Source organism: Triticum dicoccoides, chromosome 2B (assembly GCF_002162155.2).
Source record: "Triticum dicoccoides isolate Atlit2015 ecotype Zavitan chromosome 2B, WEW_v2.0, whole genome shotgun sequence".
Taxonomy (NCBI): domain Eukaryota; kingdom Viridiplantae; phylum Streptophyta; class Magnoliopsida; order Poales; family Poaceae; genus Triticum; species Triticum dicoccoides.
Window position 1 is genome coordinate 150,186,384 of NC_041383.1, and position 19,465 is coordinate 150,205,848.

General features: G+C 46.7%; 1 protein-coding gene and 1 long non-coding RNA gene across 3 annotated transcripts; both read right to left on the minus strand.

The window, feature by feature from the left end:
* Positions 1-2,962: 2,962 nt before the first annotated feature.
* Positions 2,963-4,809, minus strand: LOC119367410. Of its 2 annotated transcripts, none has more exons than XM_037632929.1 (3): positions 4,437-4,809; positions 4,031-4,326; positions 2,963-3,900 (listed from the first exon to the last, which is right to left on the minus strand). In XM_037632929.1, exons 2-3 carry the CDS (start codon positions 4,259-4,261, stop codon positions 3,154-3,156), a joined length of 978 nt encoding a protein of 325 aa, XP_037488826.1. In that variant the 5' UTR covers positions 4,262-4,326; positions 4,437-4,809; the 3' UTR covers positions 2,963-3,153. The 2 variants fall into 2 exon arrangements, with proteins under 2 accessions (XP_037488826.1, XP_037488827.1); XM_037632930.1 differs by having other exon boundaries at positions 4,026-4,326.
* Positions 4,810-5,009: 200 nt separating this feature from the next.
* LOC119367411 lies at positions 5,010-7,062 on the minus strand. Its single transcript, XR_005176293.1, has 5 exons — positions 6,918-7,062; positions 6,589-6,792; positions 6,279-6,416; positions 5,487-6,177; positions 5,010-5,331 (listed from the first exon to the last, which is right to left on the minus strand). It is a non-coding gene; the product is annotated as an uncharacterized LOC119367411 (long non-coding RNA).
* Between the last annotated feature and the right edge of the window lie 12,403 nt (positions 7,063-19,465).

Genomic DNA, 19,465 nt, shown 5'->3' on the forward strand with positions numbered 1-19,465 from the left:
CTGATTTCGAGGAGCAATACGTGTGAGAGAATTGATGTGGGATTTGTTATGTTTCCTAAAAACTAATCCACATGAATCGCATCTATTTCTTTTTTTCTAACTAATACACATGAATCGCATCTATTTCTTTTTTTCTAACTAATACACATGAATCACGTTTGGATTTGTTATGTCTCTGTTTTTTCTTTGTTTGACAAGTGTTGATCCCTAATCCTCTCCCTTGTGTATCTCCTATTTATAACATAACAAACTTTGCATCTGCTTCATACGTATGGAAAATAAAAATATACGAAAGATATTAGTATATTAGATAGCAGAAGAAAGGCAAGCATGAGGAAATGGATCACTTAACTTGTACCAGTATATATAGCAGGAAGATTCAATTCAACACTGTACTGTGCTCCTAGTTAGAATGATGATGGGAAGAGACTGGAGCGAGATGCATGCCAAGGGAGACTCGGCGAGGGTTTCTTTGACAAGTGTTGATCCCTAATCCTCTCCCTTGTGTCTCCTATAACATGACAAACTTTGCATCTACTTCGCATGTACGGAAAAGAAAAACATAAGAAAGATAATACTCCCTCCGTTTCTAAATATAAGTCGTTTTAGAGATTTTAGTACGGACTACATATGGATGTATAGAGACATATTTTAGAATACATATTCACTCATTTGGCTCCGTATGTAGTTCATATTGAAATCTAAAATTATGTTTAGGAACGGAGGGAGTTGTATATTGGAGGAGAAGAAAGGCAAGCAGGAGAAAATGATCACTTGACTTGTACCAGTATATACAGCAGCAAGATTCAATTCAATGCTATGCTCCTAGTTAGAATGATGATGGGAAGAGACTGGAGCGAGCTGCCAAGGGAGACCTGGACCCAGCAATTCATTGGTCCTGCAGCAGGATGTCTTGAAGTTAAGGTGAGCATGTTGTCGAGTTTAGGTCATTTGCTGCTTTACATCCATACAATGCTGCTGTGGAGAAGAGATAGATGGTACTGAAGAAGCTCATCTTGTCCAAAAGATTTAATACAGGTTGTACTACACCTCTTTCAATTCAATCACATGGACAATAGCCAAATAGTAGTCTCATCTCATCTCTAGTTTGTAAATTTAATTTGTGCACACCATGCATGCACCAGTTGAAAGCACCTTACCTTCGAGTAGGGCATTTTTTAGACCGAGCTCCTTGGAGCCCTTTATTCCTGATTTCAAAACCATACAAACATGCAGCAGTTTTCATATACTGAACGAACGGACGAACAAATGAACGAGCCTTCTTTCATGAAGAATTAACCATCTGAGTCAACAAAAGAAACCACGCATTCATCAAATCAATCCATTCTCCTGACGACGTTGACCAAAAATACAATACAACCCAAATTTTACAAACTCCAGAGACACCCGGCCAACGGGGAAGAATAAAGCAAAAATACACAAAAGAATGCCCTTGTATTTCAGCATTTATACTCCGTCCCGAGTATCCTGGTCCGTTCCGCGGAGACACTTAAACCATGAGATTGGGATCTTGGTCCATCCAGTGGCAACAGTGTTCATCGTGCATCTTGATTGATTGCTGATAGACCATCCAGCGAGAACCCCCTGCCTAGGGCCACCTCCTCACACATCAGGGCATCCACCTCCAAGGCCAACATTCTCTAGGCCAGCGAGGCGTGTTCGGCCAGAAACATTGCTCGCCCACCATAATCCATCCATGCCATGACACGGAACCTGACAAACCATAGCAACAAGCCAAAGAATCAGTTACTAAATCTTCAATACCGAGTGTCAAAAAGGAGACTGGAAAAGCCCACACAAAGTGTTGGCTGATACTATTATAAGAAGACGGCGAAAACGACAACATGCTTTGCTCACAACCCAAAATGAGAGAGCTAACCCATCCATTGAGCTAGCTAAAATAAGGACGAACGGTCACCGACACCATTGTGTTGCCAGTGCATGGCATCATCTTTCACAAACTGGTGGCATAGCTTTGTAAAGAAAACAACAACAAAATTAAACTGCACAACCAGTCTAAAAAGCAGCATATCAGGGGATGCAGGAAACATCATAGGAGCTCTTAATATCGAAAATTCACTGGCGTGCTCGTCCACGCTTGCTCACGGTATCTGCGAGCGTTGTTTTGCGATGAGATCTGGACTGGTCGTCGTAGTCAAAGAGTATAGGCGGGATGGTTATTGTGTACGCGTGGGACGTGGACATGACGATCGTTAGGATAGGATGAACGGACTTCCAGGACAAGCGGACGGGCGTGGGTACTGTTTTAACGTGGGCCGTAGGCGCAACGGCAAGAGAAAACGGTGGCATCCGTTTCAATATGGTCAGGCGTCGGCCCACCTAACACCTCCCTGCAGAAACATCTCCTGGACTGATGAATCACCTTGCTGCAGAATCATCCCCCGAGGAGGGACGCAACCATAGCCACGATGGAGGCGGTTACATCTTGGGCACGCTGGACCTGAGCAGCATAGTTGGTGAAGACGACGGAGCTGGACCCGGAGGAGCCACGTACTGCAGAGTTGCCAGTGGAAGCAGGGGCGGACATCTTCAGAAGGGGTTCAGGCGGAGTGAGACTGTAAATGAAAATGGGGAGAGAACAGAAGGTGTGAGGCATCCGGGGCGTACAGCCTGGTAGTTAAGTACGCGATAGACAAGATCCCGCCCAGCAAGTTCGAAAATTGAACTGGCCGAGCTTCCTGCCCGGTAACACCGAGGAGGAGCTGGGCATGTTTGGACACATGTTCATGCTGTGGCCACATGGACTCGGAGTATTCTTACATGCATAGTTTGTCAGTCTAGGTGCAGACCAGCGATCAAGCAAGCATTATGAAAGGTGGAAACACATAGGGCACTGAATGGAAATTCTTTTTTCTTACTGTCATTTTCGAATGAAATACAAATGAACACCCGCAATTTGACAGAGCTGATGGAAGTTTTTTAAGACATGAAAGTGGTCACGTTATGTGCGGGAAAGAGAGATACAGACAGTCATGACAGCAGCTGATCGTGAAAACTGCCACCAGGATTATTTGAAATAGTTCTACTGATTAATGGATGAGCACTCAACATTACAAGAGGCAACAGAACTATTATGCCTACGGAGCCGACTACAACAGAATTCAGATTTTTCTAGATGGAAATCTGCTCCAAGGTTGCATTTTTAACAACATGCAGCACCACTTTAGGTTTGTTGCAGGTGTTCTTCTTGTGTCCACCAACACCGCAGTTTGAACATTTGGCCTCTTTCCTTTCTTTGCGAGGGAGATCACCTCTCTGCGGACATGTAGTACTCTTGTGCCCAGCTCCACGGCATATACTGCAGAAATGAGTACGTTTGCTTGTACCAGAACCATCTGGAGCTTTTCCGTTCGTTGCATCCTTGAATTTTTTGCTCTTTGCGCCTGGATCATCATATGGAGGCTTGTCCCTGCTGGTAGTAGGTCTACCTGGTTTAAGTTTTCGTTCTGGAGGCTTTAAGCCGATGAAATTTCCAACCGCAGTACCCTCTGCATCGTTGTCTTCATGACTTTCTGCTGCATGCATTGGAATCAGCTCTTTGTCTTTCCCCTTATCTGAATGAATTCCGTCTTCAAGCCCCATCCCGTCGCGGACGCTGGCCATGGGCGTCAGTGTATCCATTGCTTTCTTCAGTATTTCCATTGCACATTCATAAGTCCATGTGTTGGCATCACCAAGACGGACAACTTCGAGGGCATGAGTGTATAAATTTGAGTGCCTGAATGTTATAAAGTTGACATTAATCTTATCCTTCTGAAGGTGCACCAGATGATCTGGCAACACATCCCTTGCATCCTTTGTCCAGCGCTTCAGAATGTGCTTTGCTGGTATCTGATCCATTCCGAGGACACCGAGGACCTGCACGGCAACATTTTTTAGGATGGTCGAAGGCCAACAACTTCTTGTGTACTTTGTTGCATACAGAATGAGTGAGACCCAAGAAGGAAGAAACCAAGGATACACTATTTTGATGGATGAAATACCTTACATTTAATGCGTGGCAGCAAAGCAAGCCCGTGTGTTCAAAATTACCACACTCGCACACTATCGATACTATCGATGAGCCATCATCAATAACTTCAACCTTGTAGAGTACTCTGCACCATTTTTCATGCTTCTTTGGATGGTGTCGTCGCGCTAGATATGATTTCCATCTGCTCACCTCTTCTATTTTGTATTGCCCTGCTTCATATAGTTCTTCACCAAATTTCTCAAACATAACTCGTGTGTACACATTGCTACGTGCTGCTCGAGTGGCGTGTTCATCCTCATAACTGGTGCATTCTGGGAATGAAGTAGAACAGAAGAAATGTTGTTCATGGATGGTCATGTGATGATCACAGAGTTTATTTTTTGCTTCGTAAGTGAAATGAAAATTTAAAATGCCAACTTACTATCATAGTGCGTCTTTCCTCGTAGTTCTCAGTTGCTTCTCTATCGAAAAGAAGCCTCATATATTGCCGCACAAATAGGTGCATGGGGCAGCTTGCTGGAACATAAGTTTTGAGCATATGGTTTGCACTCTCGCTGCGTTGTGTGCTGATCATTTTTGCACAGAATCTTCCCATTAAATATGGCTTTGCCCATTTTTCTCTTGTCTCATAGATCTGAGTCAAGTAAGGGTGCTTCTGCAAACCGTGTATTTCTATCAGCTGCTTCCATGGTGTGGCGGAGATGCGTATGTTGAGATGGATGTGTGGCCACACGAGGAAGGATCGAGTCCGGAATGATGATATACGAGATAGAGTTGGGGTAGCACCAATTGAGGAGAAGCTTGTCCAACATCGTTTGAGATGGTTTGGGCATATTCAGCGCAGGCCTCCAGAAGCTCCAGTGCATAGCGGACGGCTAAAGCGTGCGGAGAATGTCAAGAGAGGGCGGGGTCGACCGATTTTGACATGGGAGGAGTCCGTTAAGAGAGACCTGAAGGATTGGAGTATCGACAAAGAGCTAGCTATGGACAGGGGTGCGTGGAAGCTTGCTATCCATGTGCCAGAGCCATGAGTTGGTTGCGAGATCTTATGGGTTTCACCTCTAGCCTACCCCAACTTGTTTGGGACTAAAGGCTTTGTTGTTGTTGTTGTTGTTGTTGCTTCCATGTAGTCTCGAACTCATCAACTGTCAACATGTGGTGTATTATCTTGTGGAACTCCATTCAGAACTTGCTCCTCTTCGTGTAATGTGCTCCAAGAGATTCTTTTGCTTTTTTTAAGATATGCCACTTACACCACCGATGTGCTGTGTTGGACATCACCTTTTCTATTGCTAATTCCATAGCCCTGCACTGGTCTGTATACACATAACAAAAACAAGTCATTTTTGTTAGGATTATCATTTTTGAATGTGATATCATATTTTTGTTGAGTTATATGGGATTGCTTTGATGTGATAATCTAATATAGGAAACTAAGTGAAAAAAATCTTTTTTTTGTAAGGAGACACACCTGTCAGTATGGTTTGTGGATGCTTGCCGCCCATCATATGGATAAACTCAGTGAACACCCATTCAAATGTTAACATTGTCTAATCTCTAACTAAAACTCCTCCGAATATGACACTTTGGAAATGATTGTTTACTCCGACAAACAAACCGAATGGCATATGATACATGTTTGTACGGTATGTTGTATCGAAAGTTATTGCATCTCCAAAGTAGTGGTAATGTGCTCTGCTTGCTCCTGTTGACCATAACAGATTTCATATGCGGCTGTCCGTGTCTGGCTGTACTCTGTAGTACAACCTTGAATCTTTGGATCCCAATTCAACAAAAACTTTTATTGTCTTTCTGACGTCATCATCTGCCTGATCTCGGCTAATCTGTCCACAAAGCCCCCTCAACGCTCTCTTGCTGAAAGGCACACTGCTCATGGAGCCAAAGAAACTGCCAATTATGTTGTAGACTTTGCCAATGCTAATATTATTTGCACGCAGCTGCTTGATAACATCTCGTATATAAATGTCGATATGTCTATGCGAGGGCCAATATATTTTCTGTCCACACTTATCTGTGAGAGAGTGGTTGTGGAATGCCCTGTGCTCGCTTATATACCATCCGTTGTCCTTTGAGCGTAGTAACCTTATCATTGCTGGACATCTGCACCGGCAAGACCTTGTATTACTTCTTTTCGGTATACCCTGCATTTTTTGGGTGCAACCAACAGCATGTGAGCCTTTTTTGTGTATATAGAGAACAGTGAAATAGTATGTTCAGGCTGGAACTGAGAAGAATTACTAACCGAGCAGCCGCAAACTATTTCTTGCATACATTTTGTTCTCTCCACATTGAATCTCCACATTTTGCATACATTTCTTGCATACATTTTATTCTGCCAGCGCATGAAGGACGCTCAAGAGGTGCTCGTCCAATACGTACTCTGGGAGATCAAGAGATGGAGCATCAGTACGCATATCAAAATCTTTTTTGACGTAATAAGTCATGGAGCATCAAGAGTAACTCAGTTTTTGCGTCAGAGGCATGAGATCTCTGCAGTTCTTTTGGAAAATTAAGGGAATGTTGCTTTCATTAATAAATCAGAAGATCAATACCTTTTTGTCCAGCCAGGGGCTTGGGTTTCGTCTTTGCCGGCCGTCTGCCCGGAGGTTGGTGCTGATAAGCTGACTCCATCGCAGCTGCCGTTCGCATCTAATAGTTGTACCGTCGTCGTCGCATCGCCTATATCAGCAATGCTCGACTGTGCGGCTGCGCCCACGAGTGTTTGGGTGGTTGCAGCGTCAAGCACAGCCTCACCACTGCCGAGATCGAGGAGAGGCGACAGCCGCACAGTCAGCCGCCCAGTCAGATCCCAGATGAATCTACCCCTCGGAGCGAAAGCGAACAGTAAGAGGAGTTGTAAATCGCAAAATGACGTAGGTACCTGTCGATGGGATCTGACAAAAACTCCAAGCCGCCGACTGCGGCATCCTCCGTCGCCATTGCTCTGTTTTCCAGTTTGCTCGAGGGTAAGGAGGGGGGAGCAGGGGCGGGGAGCGAGGCGCGATCCAAGCGATAAGTGTTTTTTCCCCAAATATGGTGGCGCCCTGGCGGTGCGGTTGGTGGAGGAGGATGCGGACAAGGATGTGCCGTGCCACGCGTGCATATTGTTCACCGTTTACCGTTTACCACAGGCGTGTGTACCGTCACGCGCATCATGTTCGAACAGAACAGGTAGCACCGTGGCGCGACGGGGTCGTTATATGTACCGGCGAGGTTACCGTATAATATTGTTTCGCCGTACATACGCGTGTATTGGCCCACGAGTGGCATTGAATGCCTCGTTCCACTCGGCCGTGTTCGATTGGCCCACCTACCGTGAGCAGGCGAGCCTGTGAGCACCATCGCCGCTCTCCTCTTAGGCTGGTCACAATGGGCAAGAATATAAGCAAGTAACTTCTCACTTCCCTAGACTATGTTACTACCTCCATAGTGGGTAGGAACATCTATGTAGTGTCATGCAACGATGTATTTATTAGGTTATAGACTCATTGTTTCTTGGAGTGTGTGATGTTCCGGTAACTTAGCTAGTTACCACAAGCATCTCTCTCTTCATTAAATACGTGCCACATAAATAAAGTTGTATTGGAGTGTGTGATGTTACTCCTAAGTTCCTCCCCACTGTGACCAGCCTTAACATCATCTTTTTCATCCAAAAAATGCATCCCTCAAAGTAAGTGATGTCCTGCGAATAAGTTTCCATCTTACATGCCATTTCCATGCAAAATAAACTCACTGGACAGCTGTCCCACAGTAGAAGAGAACAAATGTTCAATCAAGGCCAACTATTATAAAGTAGAGAGCAAGTCCTGAAGCAAATGTCCAATATTATTAATATGTTCTTGTGCTTAACTTGCGCTTCTCCAATCAAATTAACTCCTACACATGGTGATCTAAGGGATCTAATTACAAGAGAACACTGCAGTAAAGACCAAGCAAAATAAAGGACAATCTCCAATAGTTTCATTTACTAGAAATTAGGAACTCGACATAAGTAGAAGCAATATGCTTCACCCGGTGAATAAAAAAATAACCTTTAGTCATGGATAGATTAGATTACCTTGGCTACCGCAAGCAGCCTGGTTCTGGTGGGGCGATGTAAACATGCAGAGGTAGCAGCAGACGCTACTCCTCCCTCCGCGTGCAATTGTGGAGGAAATTGGCTTGGTCTTGGGCGGGTGTATGCCCCTTGGTGCTGGCGGGATGTCGACAAGGTCAAACTCGCCCAGGAGCTTGTTCCTTTTAGAACCAACCAAAAAGAGAGAGGAGATGGGAGGGGACCTTCCATAGTATAGCAGGGTCGGAGCCAGAAGGCTCCTTTCCCTTCCAGCGCGCGACTGTGACCAGATGGGAGGGAAAAGAATCCACAACCGCCAACAGAAACGAGATGGGGGTCCTGCACAAACCGCACCCATATTCAATTTTTATGGGCCAAAATATCCACAATTTAGAAATTGTCGAGCAGAGCCGACATCAACGCGAGCACGGGAGGCCACCATCAGTACCGGCATAAATTTTCGGAAATGTTAACGCCCACACGTGTGGGCGTTCACCACTCCGTCCACACGCAAGCATCGCCGTTGGCTTCGGTACGCACGAATCTTGGAGCAAAAGGGCTGGTTTTCAGCGCCACGTAGGACGAGTGTCGTGTGCGGTGTGCGAGTGGGTTCGCCCGCACGGTGGTTGCCACCCCGCGGTCAGCGGTTGCCACTGAGAGGCGTGCGGTGGAACTGCCATGCGCCCGCACGCCACGTTCCGACCGCGGTTGACGTCAAACTCGTCGCTCACCCCTCCACCCTCTTCCTCACGGTTCCATTCACTCACCCCCCGCGACGCATTTACTGGCACAACCCACTCGCTCTTCAAACCACTTGAGGAGAAGGCGAGGGGAGAAGGCGACGGCGGAGGCGAAACAGTCGACGGTGTTCGCAGCCGTCGGTGGTGCTCGCCGGAGCGGAGCGGCGTCGCCGGAACGCATGCGGATTGAAGGTAATGCTCGCTTCATCTCTCGCATCCCTTCCCTGATTTTGTTCCCTTTTTCCCTCCCTGTTCGATTTCTAGATCCGATTCCTAGAGATTCCAGCGATTAGGCGATGCGCCGGCGTTCCCGCCGGCGCCGTAGTTGTGTGCCTGCCGTCGCTTGTGACGTTATGCCTGTTCGGAGGCACATATTAGTCTTGCATTTGGCTGTGAGAGTTGTCCGCCGGGTTGTTTTGGTGCGCATTGGTTCGAAATTTGGGGTTGCAGTCATTTCGCGCGAGAATTGTGACGGTGATTTTTGAGGTCGAAGTAGTTGCCATTGAAACTTAGATCTAGTTTAGTTTTGTGTTTGAAACTGCAGAATGTGGCGAAATTGGCAGTATGATTGAACGTGAACAAATGTATGGCAACTAAACTACCTGAAGAAATGTGGTAGTTGCCACAAACGTGTTCTCCTTTGTGGCAACAGATTTCCGAAAATGACTGTCATAGTTGCCACACTCAAGCTTTCACATAGGGGGCAACTAATTTCATTGAACGACTGTGACAGTTGCCACACGCATGCTCTTCCCGGGTGGCAAACTGAATTCTGATGAACTTGTATGATAAACAACCGCAAAAATATGCTTTACGAATGTGGCAACTATGGCAGTATGACTGAACGTGAACAAATGTGTGGCAACTAAACTACCTGAACAAATGTGGCAGTTGCCACAAATGTGTTCTCTTTTTGCGGCAACAAATTTTTTGAAACTGACTGTCGTAGGTGCCACAAATGTGTTCAAGCTCACACACAGGGTGGGGGGGGCAACTAATTTTTACTGAATGAATGAGATAGTTGCCACACACACGCTCTTCCACGAGGCAAACGGGATTTTTTGCTGAATTTACATGATAGTAACCACAAACATGCTTTTTCATTTGTGAGACCTGTTTTTTTTCTGAATTATTTGTGACAGTTTCCACACTTTGATAGTTGCCACAATCGGTAGCACTGGACGGAACTAATGTGCACATCGAGCGTGCGTGTTTGCCACTTGGGTTGTATAATCATGTGGCAATATAGTACGCGAACACAATGTCTGTTACCACAATACAGATATGACAGTGTGGCAAACTGGCTGCATAATATGGCAACCACATTTGCATTCAAATCAGGTGACATTTCCCTGTTAGGGGACAAATGCTTACCCATTGCATTTACATGTTCGCCCTTGACAATTTGCTCTGTTCCTACATCAGCAGAATTGCTCGTGGCGATCACCAAAGTGATGACGACGATTTCATGGATCCACCTCAACGTAACCGGACAACTGGACGGAGAAAAGAGGGCGATGAGGTAACTGTCCGCGCACCCGCCCCCCTCCTCCCGATTTATGTTATTTATGTTGGCACCTAGATCTTTCTGCAGTCGTCCGTCGTGAACTAAATTTTCATGACATTGCAAAAACATGGCAACAGGCTCAACAATTTTGTGTCTGTTTTCCGCAGAAGAAGAAGCGTATTCGCAATAGAGCCTCTCAGGAACGTCTGACTGTGTTGATTGACAAATTCACTGACGATCAAAAGGGAGCTGCTGCTGAGATGGGTATGCAGGTTCTGATGGATGTCCGGTGCACGAACCTTGTCAACCCTGTATGCGACTGGCTTGGTGAGATATATGATCCCGCCTCCAGGGAATTCGTGATTCCGGGACGGGGAAGACTTCCATTGAATGAGGAATCCGTGTTCTGCACTTTGGGTGTGCCTCGTGGACATATCAAAGTCCCGTACGAGGTCAATAATGAGATCTAGGAAGAGTTGTTCGCCCGTTTGTTTCCTGGTTTGGAGTCCATGCCGAACACGTCTGTACTGGGAGACTCGCTGCAGGCCATGACGACGCACGAGAAGTTTTCAAGATGAAGCTACTCATGTACCTCATATCAGCTGTTTTCGCGCCTACCACTTCTCTACGGCCAAGCAACAAATGTTTCCCCATCCTGGTGAATGATCCATCTGTACTCTTTGCCAGTGTTTTCGTTGCGTTTTATTCTGTTTGATTTCCGACGCGGCAAACTTTTTTGCCATGAAATTTTGTGTGGTGCAGACGAATCTGAAAAATGTGAAAAATATGAACTGGTGTAAGTTTATTGCCGACTTTCTCCACGATGCTTTCAAAAACAAGATGTACCAGAAGGGTTGTCGGCTGCATTTAATGGTATTTATTTTTACCAGAACTCTGTGTGAACTCTTTGTTTTATAACACACTATTATTCATGCATGACAATCTGGTCATAGCAAGATGGCAACTGCCATAGTGACAATGTGGCAACTGCCATAACGACAACGTGGCAACTGTCATGCCGACAATGTGGCAACTGCCTTTATATTAGCGTGGCAACTGCTATCACAGTAGGATGGCAATTGCCATCACACTTTGATGGCAACTAGCACATACATATTATCGTTGGATCATACATTATCCTGCTCTTTTTTTTTGTAAACTACAAAGTACCCATGATGGCAACTGATATTTTCTTTTCTTTGTAAAATTGTTTTAAATCAGCTCATGTATGTCGACTGTCTTGATCTGTCCACCGTGGATTTCACTGGGGTAGGAGGGCCGCCGCCTACGCACAAGTTTGCTGTTTCTGCGTGGACCATCAGCGCTGTCAAGGCTGTGCTTGCCGCAGACGGGGCAACTGATGGCACGTATGGAAACCTACAGGTTAGTTTTTGCTTATGTCTTTTTTCACACGGCATGCTTACAAATTTGACATGACGCAAACGTCTGTGGTTTTATAAGGCATGCCTAAATTTTCTTTTTTTGTTTTTCATAGATGATGGCCAAGCATGCTATAGACTACAGCGTGTTTGGGGGGCCTCAAAAATTTGGAAAGTGGATGGTCGTGCACTCAGCTCCGTCTTGTCCTTCTGAGGTAATCAAAATGTCTACATCCATGTTTTGCTGTGGATTATATGTTGATGTTGCGCAAGTGACTTCAATACGGGTTGTTGTTGATGCTTCTTGTTTTCGTGGACAGGCGAGGGCACCAGTTGAGCATTTAATTGGGAAGTTTGCCTCCGGAATGACTGGATTGCTCGGGAAGTTGGTCGAGGGATGGACGTCCCTCAGTGCCTCTGACAGCGACGCGGTTGCGAGGCAGTTCACTTCATTTGTCCCAGAACATACACATCGGCCAACCGGTTGCCGTGGCCGGTATGACTACAACAGTTCCCAAGAGCCCGGCGACACACAAGATGATGTAGATGGAGACGATGGCCTCAGCAAGGATGATGACGACGACATGGACAATGTGCACCAGGACACGTATGACGATGAACTAGCTGAAGTTCGTAGAGGCGACAACAGGGGCAAGGATGCAACAGATGCCCCCCACTGGAGAAAGTGAAAGAACAGCTGGCTGCGAGAGGCCAGGGGGTGTTGCCATCAAGGAGGGGAGGGATACAGATGATGTTGGGCAGGGTTCTCATGGCAAGAAGTCTAAGACCGATCCCGTAGCTACCAGGAGGAGGTTCGACTTTCAATTTTAGTTTTCCGCTGTGTCTATTTTCTTGGAACAATCTCATCCATTTTCTTTGCACTTTTTTTTGTCAAGCGCGGCAACTGGTTTGTTGTCTGACATTTGCCACCTTGCCTTTTCCACTCCATCTGTTATTTTGCAGCGAGCCGACCGCTGGTGGACGAGCAGTTACGAAGAAACAGGCGCCAACGCCAACCCGTGCTTCTGCTCGCTTGAACAAAGGTGCCCCCATTGCTGGTGACACCCCTTCCACCAGGTCGTCTCCTCGTACGACGACGACCAACATTGGGGATCCTGTTGTGTTGCCAGACCTGAGGAAGCCAGTCAAGAAGTATGTTCATCCATGTGCTTTCATTTACGTTTTTGTTTTTTTTCCTTGAATTTTCCAATGCTATTTGTTCAGCTTTGTCACATGATCTTCTGTCACCGTCACCCACGCGGCAACCTCTCTTCCCCCAAATGATTTCTTCCTTCTTTTTTTTAGTTTACGGCAACTCATATTTGGTCTTTACATGGCAACTGGCATCTAGGGGCAACTGGCATCTAACCCTCTACCTAATGGCAACTGCCATTTTTTTACCTATGGCTTTGTGAGCTCATCCCACACACAGGTTTCAAATTGCATTCCTGACAGATCATACATCTGTTTTTCATTCTTCAATTTGCTAACATGGCAACTACTGCTGAATGGCAACTGCTAACCATGACACATGGCAACTCAAGTTCCCATTACATGGCAACTACCAACTTTCCACTTGTTTTTCATTCACTTTAAGGTTTTCTACCATTTTGCAAAACATATTTTTGCTCATTTTTTCAAACCTTTCTCATGAAGAAGACTACTGCGCGCGGGGCCAAGCATAGCATCAATGATCCGCTTGAATGACTACATTCAAAGTTGTCAACGGGGGGCAACTCAAATGTACATGAGGCACCCGGCGACAATACTGCTGCTGCACCGATGACTGCTCCCACCAACTCTGATGCAAGTGGCCGACCATCTCCGTCGGCTGCGGATGCCCAGGCTAGAACATCAGGCATCCGTACATCGGGGAGTGATGAGTCGATATCTGCCAGGACAGCTGAAATATTGCCAACTCTTCTGGCAATGAAGGATGCCGCAGTGAGCCACGCAACCCCATCAGCAAGTGTTGAAGTGGACGCTCCCGTTTCGAACATAGGCAAGGAAGATTCCCGCTCTTTCGACACTGACTCCAAGCGCGTGCGTGATGGCACACCTGTGTCCACGACAGAAGCCGTTGAGGTGGCAGTTCATAAGGATATGCCACCTACAGGTGAGAGTCCTGGCACAACAGCTCTAGCCCGTGCCGGTGCAGATACTGCTAAGGTTACTGTGGCGCGTGCTGGTCTTCCACCCAGGCGTCGCAGCCCCCGTAAGCAACCAACAGTCGTACCCAATGCACCGGCTGTATCTAGGAGCAGGAGAGATGAGTCTGGGTATGTTCCTGCATCCACACTGTTCCCGCCAACCGCCCAAAGCAATGTGATGGAGAACCCGCAAGACCGGAGCACAACTGATGCATCTGTCAAGGCTGGCATGAGTGATGCAGGTGAACGGCCGGAGCAGACTGCGCCTTTACCCGCAGTGGAAATCCCCAACATAAATCTGCGCACGACCAGGCTTCCAGTCAATGTTGGTGTCCCCTACAGCCCAAACAAGAAGATTGCCATGAAAGTTGCTGCTGATACCGATGACAACACGCCCCGCCCTGCAAACAAGCCCGAACATTCTGTAGCGGCCGATTCAGATATGTTTGTTGATCTTTCACCATTGGATTCTGCCCCGCAAATCGTTCGTGGTCCGGCCAGTAGGAATGAGAGGCACCCAATGGCATTTACCCCACCGAGCTTCAGCCTTGGCACAATTCAAGACCAAGCGGTGGTGCATGATCCTATGCCAGTTGCCTTTGCTTTTCCAGGAGGCACGGGTGCAATGATGGCGCAGCCAATGGTCGAGGGCAGGAAGGCTGTCAAGTTCGCGGAGCCAATTGTGCAAGGTACACTCGTCATGTCCTTACGATTTTTCGTGTCTACATCTTTTGTAGTTTGAATTTTGTCCCAATCATATTCTTTTCGGGGTGTTCTCACTTGCGATGGCAACTGCGGTGTGATGACATGGCAAGTGGATTTTGATGCACCATGGCCTACAGTTTTTTTTGGTTGTTGCCATGCTGCATTTTGACATTTTGGGTAAACACATGGCAACTGAAGTTGATTCATCATGGCAACTGTATGTGCTGACACATGGCAAATGTAGTGAATTACATATGGCAACTGGATTTGCCACACCATGTCACCTGCATTTTTTTGTTACCATTCTGCATTTTTCCTATACGGTAATCACATGGCAAGTGGACTTGCCACAACATGGCAACTGCATTTGATGTGACATGGCAACCACAGGCCATCTGAACGGTAATTCATCACAACTGCATGGAAACTGCAGTTGCCATGACATGTCCACCGTAGTTGCACCACACATGGCAATTTCCTCACTTTTTTCTACCTACATCTCACATCATACACCCTTTTTCCTCACAATCCATATGTTTTCTGACTTTCTCCTTATCCTAACACACTTTTTTTTTGAATCATTGCAGGCACCCCTGAGGAAATCTCACCGTCACTTGACGAAGCTTACCGCAAGATTGAGGAGGCAGCATTACAGAGGAGGACATCGCGAGGGCAAGGGCAATCAAGTTCCAACTTGACTGCAGAGACGGCAACTGAGGATACACTCAGAAGCGTGACCCCTGGTTCTGTGAGACAGCAGAGGGTAGTTCACGCACCTCCCGCGGAAGACTACGAGCCCGAATTCAGGGCCAGTAAGGAACAGACCCAGCTGTACGACATCATCAAGCGGTTTGGAAATGCGAGGGCCGGCAGCAAGCACATGAAGGAGTTGAAAGCGTAAATGACCACACCCTATAATCACTCATTTTGCTTTGTTCCTTTTTTAACATTTTTCATCTTCTTCCTCGTACTCCCTATACATGATGCGCTTACATTTTAGTTCTTTCATATATCTTTTTACTTAGAAGGCATGATTCTTCCGTGTTATGTCGTTTTCATACAGCTCATGTTTGGACAGAACCAAAGTCATTCAATGCGGATTGACGTACGTCGACCTGGGTGATCTCACCGAGTCCGTGAGGCCAAACGGTAAAATGTCGACGAATGTAATTGCATGCGGGATCGACTACATCAACAATCACATCGATATGTGCGCCGACAAGGTCATCATGCATTATAGCGTGACATGCAAAATATGGGATGGTGACTTCCACCACAAAATTCTGAGGAAGAATTTCGCTCAGCACGGTGAATTCAAGCTAACACTGAAGAAATATGTGAGTAATCCTCCCCTGTCTGCACTATTTTTTCACATGGGTGTGGTTTTTGCCATCTTCTGCACTTTTTGATTGTGTGCCAGATGTTTTCCATGTGGCAACAGTTGCCATGCACATTTTTCTTTTTTTTGTTTTGTGCATCCCGTACGAACCATGTGGCAATTTGATTTTGCGAAATGCATGGCACATCTTGTACATACATGGACGGCAACTTTCCTTCAACTACCCCCACACCATAACCCAAAAAACATCCTACATGATTCTAATTTTTTTGTCCCTCTGCTGTTCTTTTTTATGTGAACTCTGCTTCTCATTTCTTCAATTTTTTAAATGCAGGTCATGTTCCCCATGTTCCAGGAGCTTGCACCACATGCCCAACACGACAAGTGTGGTCACCACTACGCGATCTGTCTGGACCTGAAGAACCAACGCTTTGAGTTGCTTGATTCAATTCGTTCGGGAGCTGATTCAGATCTTACTACGCATGTCGAATTCTTCATCAACAACCTCAAAGAGACATGGAACCGTCACTACGAAAATTCAAAGGTTCAGATCAGACATTTCCCGATTGAGTATGTGGCGACTGTGAAGCAAGGGAACACGTAATTTCTTTTTCCCCTCCTTTTATGTGCCGTTTACATCAATACAACCCCTCTTTTTTTGTTGTCGCATCTGAATTGAAGTCTATCTTTGCTACGTCTGTCCTTTTTTGCGTGTTCATCTGAGTCTCTTTCTTGTGCAGTACGGTCTGCGGCTTTCACGTGCTGGAATACTTTGCAAAGTGGGAAGGCAGAATCATCCCCGCTATCACAGCTGCAACGATTGTTGAGCTCCGGAAAATCCACACGTGGAACTGGCTGACGAACGAAGATTTCAACAAGCGGTCTGGAGCACGCGTGTGACGCCCCCGATTTAATCGTACACTAATCATGCACGCAAATGTGTACGATCAAGATCAGGGACTCACGGGAAGATATCACAACACAACTCTACAAATAAAATAAGTCATACAAGCATCATAATACAAGCCAGGGGCCTCGAGGGCTCGAATACAAGTGCTCGATCATAGACGAGTCAGCGGAAGCAACAATATCTGAGTACAGACATAAGTTAACAAGTTGCCATAAGATGGCTAGCACAAACTGGGATACAGATCGAAAGAGGTGCAGGCCTCCTGCCTGGGATCCTCCTAACTACTCCTGGACGTCGTCAGCGGGCTGCACGTAGTAGGGGCACCTCCGGTGTAGTAGGGGTCGTCGTCGACGGTGGCGTCTGGCTCCTGAACTCTAGCATCTGGTTGTGACAACCAGAAAGAAAGGAAAAGGGGAAAAGGGGGGGAGAAAGCAACCGTGAGTACTCATCCAAAGTACTCGCAAGCAAGGAACTACACTACATATGCATGGGTATATGTGTAAGGAGGCCATATCAGTGGACTGAACTGCAGAATGCCAGAATAAGAGGGGGATAGCTAATCCTGTCGAAGACTACGCTTCTGGTCACCTTCGTCTTGCAGCATGTAGAATAAAGTAGATTGAAGTCCTCCAAGTAGCATCTCCAAGTAACATCTCCAAATAGCATCTCATAGCATAATCCTACCCGGCGATCCCCTCCTCATATCCCTGAGGTAGAGCGACCACCGGTTGTATCTGGCACTTGGAAGGGTGTGTTTTATTAAGTATCCGGTTCTAGTTGTCATAAGGTCAAAGTACAACTCCAAGTCGTCCTGTTACCGAAGATCACGGCTATTCGAATAGATTAACTTCCCTGCAGGGGTGCACCACATAACCCAACACGCTCGATCCCATTTGGCCGGACACACTTTCCTGGGTCATGCCCGGCCTCGGAAGATCAACACGTCGCAGCCCCACCTAGGCAAAACAGAGAGGCCAGCACGCCGGTCTAAACCTAAGCGCGCAGGGGTCTGGGCCCATCGCCCTGAGCACACCTGCACGTTGTGTGGGCGGCCGAAAGCAGACCTAGCCTAGTGGCGTTCCAGTCCAATTCGGCGCGCGCCGCTCCGTCGCTGACGTCTGAAGTGCTTCGGCTGATACCACGACGTCGGGATACCCATAACTACTCCCACGTAGATGGTTAGTGCGTATAGGCTCGTAGCCGACTCAGATCAAATACCAAGATCTCGTTAAGCGTGTTAAGTATCCGCGAACGCCGAACAGGGCCAGGCCCACCTGTCTCCTAGGTGGTCTCAACCTGCCCTATCGCTCCGCCACAAAGTAACAGTCGAGGGCCGTCGGGAACCCAGGCCCACCTCTACCGGGATGGAGCCACCTGCCCCTTCAGCCCCCAACTCCGAACAGTATCACAGGTAATGTAACAGTGTAAAGTATATAGTATATGCACGTGATCACCTCCCGAAGTGATCACAGCCCAGTAGTATAGCATGGCAGACGGACAAGAGTGTAGGGCCACTGATGGAACACTAGCATCCTATACTAAGCATTTAGGATTGCGGGTAAGGTATCAATGACTGTAGCAGCAATGACAGGCTATGCATCAGAATAGGATTAACGGAAAGCAGTAACATGCTACACTACTCTAATGCAAGCAGTATAGAGAAGAGTAGGCGATATCTGGTGATCAAAGGGGGGGCTTGCCTGGTTGCTCTGGCAAGAGAGAGGGGTCGTCAACTCCGTAGTCGAACTGGGCAGCAGCAGCGTCGGTCTCGTAGTCTACCGGAGAGAAGAGGGGGAAGAAATAATGAATACAGAGCAAACAAAGCATCACAAAATATAACAAGGCAATACGCGGTGTTCGGTGTGCCCTAACGCGGTAGTAGGTGATACCGGTGAAGGGGGGAAAACATCCGGGAAAGTATTCCCGGTGTTTCGTGTTTTCGGGCAGAGGAGCCGGAGGGGGAAAGTTGCGGGTTCGATAGGTTAGAGGGGTGTGGCGGACGAACGGACTGCGTATCCGGAATCGTCTCGTCATTCTGAGCAACTTTCGTGTTGAAAATATTTTAATCCGAGTTACGGATTAAAAGATATGATTTTTAAAAGATTTTAACAATTTTGGAATTTAATTATTTATTTAATTAATTCAAAAAAAAATGTATTTATGATGTCAGCATGATGTCATGCTGACGTCAGCAGTCAACAGGGGTTGACTGAGTCAACCCTGACAGGTGGGTCCCGTTCGTCATACACTGTTAAATAATTAACCTAATTAAGTTTAATTAACAGTAGTTAATTAGGTTAATTAGTTATTAGGTTAATTAACCAGGATTAATTAACTTAATTAATTACTTGATTAATTAGTTAATTAATTAATAATTTTATTAAATCATTTCTTTATTTTTATTAATTTTTTTTATTTTTTTTAATTCCCTTTTTTTGTTTTTGGGGGGTGGGGCCCGTTTGTCTGTGGCACAGAGGCCAAACGGGCGCTGGCAAACGGGTGCGGGCACCAGCCCGCTCGGTGGCTGGGGCGTGCGGGCGCCCGAGCGAAGGCCGGGCCTGGGCGGCAGTGGGCATGCGGGGGAGGCGCGGCCCGGGGCGCGTGGCCAAGGCAGAGCCTTGCCGTTGCCGGAGCTGGGCGTGGCG